The sequence below is a fragment of the Pyxicephalus adspersus genome, chromosome 3 (genome assembly GCF_032062135.1).
Source record: "Pyxicephalus adspersus chromosome 3, UCB_Pads_2.0, whole genome shotgun sequence".
NCBI classification, from domain to species: Eukaryota; Metazoa; Chordata; class Amphibia; order Anura; family Pyxicephalidae; genus Pyxicephalus; species Pyxicephalus adspersus.
In genome coordinates this window covers 7,376,096-7,385,773 of record NC_092860.1, presented here as the reverse complement: position 1 = coordinate 7,385,773, position 9,678 = coordinate 7,376,096, and the positions used below count along the sequence as shown (strand labels likewise).

Genomic DNA, 9,678 nt, shown 5'->3' with positions numbered 1-9,678 from the left:
GGTCTTTTGGCGTTGCTGAGTTCACCAGTGCTTTGTTTCTTTCTCATGATGTTCCAAACTGTAGATTTTTCCACTCCTAATATTGTAGCAATTTCTCGGATGGATTTTTTCACCTGCATGGAGAGCTCCTTTGAGCGCATGTGGTCTGTTCACAGCAAAATCTTCCACATACAAGCACCCCCCCTCAAATCAACTCCGGGCCTTTTATCTGCTTAATTTATAATAACATAACGAAGGTATTGCCAACACCAGCCCATGAAGTAGCCATTGAGTCAATTGTCCAAGTACTTTTGAGCCCCTGAAATGAAGTGATTGTGTTAAAAAAAGGCTTATGTTCCTCACATTTTTATGCAATCTTTTTGTTCTGCCCACTGAATTAAAGCTGAAAGTCTGCAGTTCCACTGCATCTGAGTTGTTTTATTTAAAATTATTTGTGGTAATGTACAGAACCAAAATTAGAAAAAAGTTGTCTGTCCAAATATTTATGGACCTAACTGTATACTACTTTAATTAAATGCATTGAATGATTTAAAACGTAAATATAAGGCCACAAATATTTGTTTTTTTTTTATATCTGCAGGAAATTTAAGCTTAACTTTTCCAAATTATGTTTTGACTATATGTTGTATTTCCTTCTGCATTGATGGTCATGCCATACTCTCTGTCTTGCAGGGCATCAGTGACGACCCCTTCTCAGTCGCCGCTTGGGACTCCAAACCTCCAAAGGAAAAAGACGAGGGATCGGCATACGAAGTGCGAGATCTCAGTATCCGCATAGGTAGAGGCAACTTTCACAAAGGCAAGCATCATTTGTTGTCATATACCACGCATGACCACCTCCCCGATAGTTGGGCTGAGTTAGACATCAGTTACCTGGTCATCGGCTGTCACTCCCAGCCGTCTTATCCCTTAAATAAATGATTTTTAAGTGGCTCTGAAAAGGCAGTGATGTCAGAGGCAATCTGTTTCGTGTTTGCACTTCTCGCTCAGATGGTGCTGACTCACAGAGCCGGCTGGGAGGACAGAGGACATCCAGGGGCTGGTGACTGATGGTGAATTAACATCAATTTGATAGTCATCGGCCATGTTAATGGGAATGAATATGAACTTTCTTTACTGTTTTGGGAATGTGTTTTCTGTTTCTCCACACTGTACAAGTAGTCAGATTAGATTTAGGACTTTTAAAGGGGAATTCCACCTACTATAGGTTTTCTGCAGAAACTGCAGTAGGGGCCGGATACAAGACCAGTCACCCTGCACAAAGAGAGAGGGCAGCAGTGACTGGTCTTTAATACAGGAAGCTCCTGCTCGGGAAAACAGACATGTCACAGTTCTGGGCCAATCGGAGCACAAGGAGTCCATACACAGATCTGAAACAATATGCAGATCACACAATGATTCCAGTATACATTAATTTCTTATATTTAGAAAATGATTACTTTTGCATTTGGATTTCAAAAACCATGTTAAAAGACTTGGCTATTGTACAGTGTGGGAATTCGTTCAACAACTTTTTTCGCTCTCCTTTTTTTTTATACTGTTCTCTTTTTTTCGGATCTCGCCAATGAACCGTGATTGGTCTCACCCTTTTCTGCCATGTACAAATATCAATATATACACGGTGAACAGCTTTTAAATGGTGTGTTGGGTTACATGGGGTCCTGTGAGCTCCGTGTTACCAATGATGGTTTCTGCCGCTCTGGGCTTGTTCTCTCAACGATCAATTCCTTCCATGATTTATTTTCCTGAAGGCTCGGCAGCAGATCTGAGCAAGATGTTAGTTCACTAGGGTCACAGGGAGATTTATCACCTATAAATAACCAATGAGGGTGCTTGGAAGGGGTTCTGGGCGCTTCTGGCAGAGTGCTGGATGATCAATGTTAGATACTAAAAACAGGCAAGTTGTGTTTTTACAGTTCTGTTAGTATTATTATTATTATCCTTTATTTATATAGCACTGACATATTACACAGCGCTTTACAAAGTCCATAGTCATGTCATTAACTGACCCTCAAAGGGGGTCCCTCAAATGTCCCTACCATAGCCATATGTCATTAACAACAGTTTTAAGACAATTTTTGAGGCAACCTCAATTACCTAATACCATGTTTTTGGAATGTGGGAGTAAACCGGAGTGCTTGGAGGAAACACACACAAAGACGGGGAGAACATGCAAACTCTTTGCATATAGTGTCCTTGTCCAGATTCGAACCTGATTCATGTCCTAGTGCTGCAAAGGCCGAAAAATGTGATCCCAGCCTAAAACCTCTTCCCAGGTTTTTTTCTCTTTGCGTCCACACCTGTTCCAGTGCCAACTTCTCACTTCCCCCAAACCTCCCCAATTGAGATAAACAGTGGAAAAAAATGTGTTTAACCCTTCACTTCTCTAACAAAAAGTTTCAAACCCTGGATTGATTTTTAAGACCTATATGATACGGGGAGGTGTGTGTATGGGGGGGGGGGGGGGGGGGTGTTGAGAAGTTCCTGCCTCTGCACAGAAAGAAGAGAGCCAGAGTTATGAAATAACAAGTGTATTCAACATATATTCCCCCCTGAGACTGATGTGCTTTTCTAGACCGTTCAAATAAAAGTCCTTTGGTTCTTCAAATTTGGGAACAGATAATAGTCTGAAGGGGCCAGGTCAGGTGAGTAGGGGGGATGGGGGACCAATTGGAAACCCAGGGTGTTCTATTTGGCAGCCACAACATTGGACGTGTGCGCAGGTGCATTGTCCTGCAAAAAAAAGGATCGCTTTGGTCAACTTTCCATAACGTTTCGTCTTAATTGCCTTCTTCAGCTGGTCCAGGAGGTTAGCATAATACTGTTGGGTGATACTAGAGCCCTGAGGTAGGTAGTCCACCAACAGAATACCGTCTTTGTCCCAGAAAACGAACGCCATGACTTTCTTTGCCGAATTCTGGGTTAGGAACTTCTTTGGCTGCGCGGACCAGCTGTGGCGCCATTCCTTTGACTGTTCCTTGGTTTCAGGATCATAGATGTGGAGCCCGGTTTCATCCTCAGTCACTAACCTAGCCAAAAAGTCCTGTGCAGCTTCAAAATGGGCCAAAACGGCTTTGGATGCCTCAACTCGTTCCTTCTTCTGATCACTGTTCAAACATTTTGGTGCCCACTTCGCTGAAAGCTTGCCCTTGTCTAGGATAGTGGTGATAACAAACCCAGCACGCTCCCATAAGATGTCAAGTATCTGGGCTATCTTTTTTGCGGATGTTCGCCGGTCCTCAAAAATCAGCTCATGGACAGCATCGCAGGTTGCCGGGTCAGTTGAGGTTGGGGGGCGCCCACTGTGGGGCTCATCTTCAATGGTGAAATGCTCAGTCTTGAAACGAGATATCCAGGTTCTGACAGTGCTGTAGGAAGGACACTTCTGCCCCAGTGTTTGTGACATCTCAGTGTGAATGTCCTTTGCTGACTTTCCCTGGAGAAACAAAAACTTCATGACGGCCCGTAACTCCAACGACGTGAAACTTGCTTGTGCCTCTGCCATCACAGCTTCTCACTAAAAGAAAAAACTGTTTTAAGAATCGCAAAGACCTGATATTTGCAAAGTTACATACTAAGATATTAGGCTGTCATATGCCCCCACACTCATTTTTCTATTTCATCTGGAAAGGGGCAAAGCCAGGAACTTCTCAGCACCCCCTCGTACAACATGGAAAATGGCCTAGCAACTACAAAATTATTTTTAATTAACTGTACACAGCACTGTACATTAAATAGGGGTGAAAATGACAGACAGATACAGACAGTGACACAGAAAGAGGAAATGAGTGTCCAAAAGAGCTTATAATCTAAAAGGTGAAGGAAAGTAGTATTTTTTTTCTCTTACTTTGATGACAGTATCTTTTTTAAAATGTTGCAAAATGGAGTGGTGCATTGTTATGTCCTGTCTGTGGGTGTATTAGTGGCATGCAGGGAGCTGACTCCTGTTTCCAGTATTCGCCTATGGTGCCAATGAAGCATCTGGACCTCTTTCTTGGCGACAGAACTCCGCAGCGTGCTCCATCCTTCTGCTTCTTACTTCTTGTCCATGAACACTAATGAGAAGGTCTACATCCTTGCCAGGGATCTGCTCCCTGTTTTTGGTGTGAAAATGAATGATATCTCAGAGTCCCTGATTAACACTTTACTCCTCTTTTTGCTTTTTATGATGATGTATTTTAGAGTCAATCTGTGTTTTAGACAACGGGGGCAAGGCAAGGGGTTTTGCTTTAACCCCCAGCATTATATATGTGCTTTCATTTCTTGCTCCACTGCTTTGTTTAGCACCAGGAGCTGATGAAGATATGAAAGTGTATGGGACTTATGGTTTTTGACATTGATGGGCCAATTAGTGCTTTTTGTAGTAGAACTTAACCCCTTTGTACTCGCCTGTCTTATCACAGGGTGCCACCATCTTCCTCCACCTCCTTTTCCTAGTTGTGATCTTTGTCCATCTTTATTGGCCCGGGTAGGATGGCGTAAACCCAGCCATTCAGTCCTAATCCTGGACACTGCAGGGGAAGCCACAGCTCAGCAACAATTCCAGCGAGTGCACAGGCAGGTGAGGATGCTTTATGCAGAAGGGACATCCCCTGTTTCCTGCAGTAAAGCCCCATCTACTCACAAATTGTACTTTACTTTCTCTTTAAATTCTAAAAATATGTAAAAATATGTACATTTTGTGTACAAAAACGTGGATGAATTTCTCCAGAATGCTTATAGCTACAGAGCTAAATGTGGGTTTTAAAGTGCTTTTGCCGATTGCACTGAATATGTAAATACTTTGTGGTGTAATATCTGGTCACAGGCTTACTTTAAAAGTTCATACTATTTTGCCCTGTTTTATTGTTTTCACAATATAAATATATTATCTTTATTTTACAAAATTGAAAACTTTGGTTTATCCAAAGACCGGAGCAAAAGAAACTTGCTAAGCAGCTCCCTCTGACTGATGGAAGCCTTGGCGCTCTCATATGTGTCACTTATGTGATGGCCTGTTGTGAAAACATGCTTCTTTCAGCACAGCTGAGAATGATATAATACTACACATATAAAAAGGAGATTGGAGCTCCATCTGCTGGCTGAAAAATAAAAAGATTGCATAGTAAACGCAAATCTTTTATTGATATGCATTTTTTAAATGTTACTTTTTTTAGACATAAAAAATATACACAAGTACCATACCTCAGCTTTTCAAGTGGCTTTAATAAAGAGCTGCTAATTCATTACATTCTATACAAAGTCAACCGTCTGTTTGCAGACCTTTTCTCACCAGTTATCTTCTTGTTTTTACTGCTTCATCATTCTCATCATTATGGACATAGAAGAGACGGTTTAATGCCCTGGCAGAATATGCCGAATTGCAGAGAGTGGGAGGTAATTACACCACTGGTATTTTTGTCAATACCATCAACTTTAGACTATCCAACACTTCGTAGGGAAGAGATGAGTCATTGTTTGGCGCTGGGAGTCCGTCCATCTTAGCCTTTAAAACCCTCATTACTGAGACTGAACTTTACTTGTAGATGTACCAAATATTCTAAGTCTTTTTACAAAGTGCATTACATTTTTTATTAAACTTTTTTTTTTTTTTTTTTTTTTTACAAAGCCGCAGTCTCTGCTGCTGAATTGGTTGCATATAATTGAGCTAGGGTAGCCATTCAACGTATGTTTTTGAGTTTTGGGGAGGAAGCGCATGCAGATGCATACGTACTACGTACAAATGGTCTCATTGGTTACAGTCATGGTCAGAACCCCAGTGCCGTATACGACAAGGAGTACTTACCACTGAATTTTATTCTTGCAGGTCAGCACATGGCGTGGAAGGGGCTAATATGACCAGTGAATGCACAAAGTAAACACAGGAACTGCCCTGTGGTTATGCCCGCCATGCAGATATGAAAGACTACAGCTGCATATTCATCAATAATTACTTACAGTAGTCCTCCAATGTTTGGTGATCCACCATGGTAAGGAGTGAGGAGGGCCCACTGTCTTTAATGGTGGAGGGTGCAGTGGGTTGCCTTTTGCTCATCCTCTCTCCTTCCCTCTCAATACAACTAGACAGCGCTGTGAATGCAGCCTTCGTTCATTCTACTTTTGCTGGAAACTTACAAAAGAACATTGAGGGATAAAAATTTGTTGCCTGTACGCTGCCAAACTTCAGCGCTGTAATAGGCTGATATGTGAGGTTCAGCTATTGGTAGCCATTTAGGCACGCTTCATGCAAAAGAACATTCTTATAGGAGGAAAGAGAAAAGTACCACATCATCTTGCTGCCACTTCTCCTCCTTCACTTTCCAAATATCAAGCTGGGGTCAAAAATATTTAAACACTATATATTTTATTACTGTAACAAAATGTAATATTATCCATCTGGCTGTGCTGTGTGTGTCATTGCTGAGTAAATCCTTGGACTGGATGAGCCAAATTGCAAATCCTAAAAAAATGTAACAGTTCCTTCTATTTGGTCTGTCTATTTAGCTGCTTACTCGGAGTTAAGTATTGTTTTGAGATGCAGAAGTGCCTGTGCTTTTATTCTTTTCTGAGCACAACAGGTTTTTAAGTTCAGCATTAATCAAACCAGGAGGAGGATCCCTGAACTTTGAATATTGTTGTCTCAACTATTCTGGCCTTCACAAATTCATGGCAAACTGGACATGTTTTTCATGGCTCTGTTTTTACAAAACAAAATTTAGATTTTATAGTGTGCTTTTTCCTTTAACATAAAAAGATAAAATCGGACCAGGAAAACATAATATGTAATCTGTGTTGACTGTTGTTTCTTTTGCCCTTTCCACTGGAGAAGTAAATAAAAAAAGAAAATCAGGTCTCACCTGTTGGAAAAGGTTACCTCATTATTTTCGTAATTGGCTGTCTGTGGCACATGGATGATGGTGTTTGATAGCGACGTGTTGCATTTCTCTATGTCTGCAGCATTCCAATATTAAGACAGTCTAAGGTTCCTACCTACTGATGTGTGTAGCTTTTCGAAAATCAGTCTACACATCTCACCAATGCTGTGTTTTGCAGGTTAGCTTGCATTAACACAGATTGGGTAACTAGTATCTCAGCAATGCAATAAAACTGCATTGTTTTCCCCCAGCAGGGTGTTTTTGGGTGCTTACTAAAAAGTTGGGTGACAATACACTCGCCTACGCTACTTTCCATTCAACTTAAAAAAGATTCCAGGGGAAAATACTGAACTGTGAGTAATCTTTTCTACAAAGCGTGCACTGTTTGTTGAACAGGTATGAGAAATTCCTGCCATAGAGCAACCCACGTATATTTGGTAGATACCTATATTTTTAATTTTTTACCCTTTTTTTGGAATGTAGGAGAAAACTGGTTTCCAAAAAGTACTAAATGTACTATACATGCAAAACATGCCTTGGTAATGTTTTCAGTGCGTTCCTGGGTCAAAATAATACCTTACAGGTCTCTTATCTAGTCCAAATACTAATAGATCCCCCATCCAAACCCCCAGATAAACATTGACTAGTAAATGCATGCAGCTGCCCTTTACTGTCATGTTGCTTTTATATCCAGATGTGGGACCAATATGATGGCGGGCAGGCATTGAGGAAATCTTGCAACCCAGACCATCCCTCGCCTCACATCATGGACCAGAAGCAGTATTACCTCAGTATTTACTCTGTGCTTGTTTAAGGTCTAAATGTGGCAGCAAATAAGGATTCTGTAGCAGCAGTAGATACTCCTCACATCTGATCTGAGGTCTGGCACCTAATGGAACAGTAGTTGACTTTTACTCCAGATATTGGGGGGCATTTGGAATTGACTCATAATATAGGGAGCCCTTTTACCAGCCTGGCTTCAACATTGAAATATTAAGCAGGTGTTAACCCTGCCCATTGCACCCATTGTTTTAGGAAACACTGCAGTGCATTAGTAAACCCCAATTTAAAACATAAGGCATATGAACACTTCACCATCACACCCATGTGAGCTTACTTGACAGCCCCTGGCCATAATAGCATAAGTTGTCCCATTCCCCCCAACCCACACACTTTTGTGAAGAGTTTTCACAAGATTCCGGAATGTGTCTGTGGAAATTTGTACCTATGAAGCCAGAAGGACGTTCGTCAGTTCAAGAACTAATGTTGAATAAGAACAACTGGCTTGCAATTGACATTCCAATTCATCCTAAAGTTGATTTAGATTGGGATGAAATCAAGAAGTCCATTCCTACTTCGCCAAACTTTTCAAAATATATCTGCATGAGCAGGCTTTGTGCACAGAGGCAGATTATGATGGAACACCAAGGAGCCTTTACCAAATTGTTGTCACAAGTGTGGAGGTGGACAGTTGTCTAAAATGTCTTTGTATGGCTGTAGCATTAATCGAACCATTCACCGGAGACATCCTAATTCAATAATTTAAGAGTAGTGTCTGCATAACCTTGGATATAAAGATGTACTTGCTTCTCGATTGTAAGATGGATCAGTAAACTGTTCAACAGAGATTAACATTTGTTAGGGGTAGAACTTTTGGATTTTGGATTGTCTTATAGGGTCAGTCAACCCATGTTTTAGTAATCAGTGGATACGTGAGCAGAGTCAACCCTTAGTTTCCTATAGACGTCCTAGACACAAGGTAGGAGATCTTATACTCCTAATTCTTAACCTTGTTTCTGGCTACCTGTAAGTTGTGGGTATCTACACACCTTTGTGTTCCAGCTACTCGTATTTTGTTATAATATCAAAAATTTTAAAGTATATGTATGATATATATATATATAAAAATATACAAATAAGTGAGAAGTCCCAAGCAACTGGCAGGTTAATTGGAAAACAAATGGCAGCCAAGGATCTCATAATTATTTACAATAAGCATTCTTGAGAAGCTTATAATAAGTGCTTCTAATACCGACTAGAAATTAATTCTGTAATTGAGTTAAGTCTTTAAAAAAACAAGAAATGTTTAAACAAAACATGTATTTATTTGTATGCATGGAAGCACCTCGAGGAAGCTGAAAACCTTCCAGCACAGCATACGGTGCAGTGTCAGAGCAGATCAATCTTTAAACATTGTGGGGTGATGGATTCCCTTTGAGGCTGTGTGTTTTATAGCTTACTAGGGGTGTGATCAGATCTATCGCACAAACTGAGGGAATTAAACAAACTGCGGCAGAGGAAGGAGGCTTACGAGGAGTGTTTGTTATTTGATGCTGGTGCTCTGTCAATTTCTAGGGAGGAAATTATTTTTTATCTTCGTCTTAAATCAAAGCTGAACTTTGCTAATTTACGAGTCAACTAAAATGTTTACTTTATACCTCTTAAACTTTTATTCACTTCTAGCATCTTGTGAAATAATTGGAAATTTTTGGTGAAGCATGTGATTCCTTCTACTTTCTACCATAATGGAGATTTGGGTGCCTGAATGACCAGTCGGTGGGTCTCGGCATCACATGTTGGGTCCTTAGACTTGCATAGCACTTGTATTCATCATCTAGCTGATATAGACCAGAATAGACCAGTTTATTGTACATTATTTGAGTTAAATTGGTACCATGCAAAAGATCTGAACAGCACATAGGGACATGAGATTTACATTGGTGTAAACCCAAAATTTTATGGTGCAGGCACATCGCTGATTGTAAATCCAGACATTAAAGTAAACAGAGTTGCTGCCAATATAGCCCAGGAATTCTTGTACACT

At 40.6% G+C, this 9,678-nt stretch overlaps 1 protein-coding gene across 2 annotated transcripts in view; it reads left to right on the top strand.

Annotated features, from left to right (window-relative positions):
* SLC39A11 (solute carrier family 39 member 11) overlaps positions 1 to 9,678 on the top strand; it is a 197,809-nt gene that overhangs the window by 71,350 nt on the left and 116,781 nt on the right. The window contains exon 4 of one of the 2 annotated variants that reach the window (XM_072403461.1): positions 673 to 778. In XM_072403461.1, the coding sequence (XP_072259562.1) occupies positions 673 to 778 (106 nt within the window). Of the gene's footprint in view, positions 1 to 672; positions 800 to 9,678 lie in introns of both variants that reach the window. The other variant, XM_072403460.1, reaches the window with a different exon arrangement.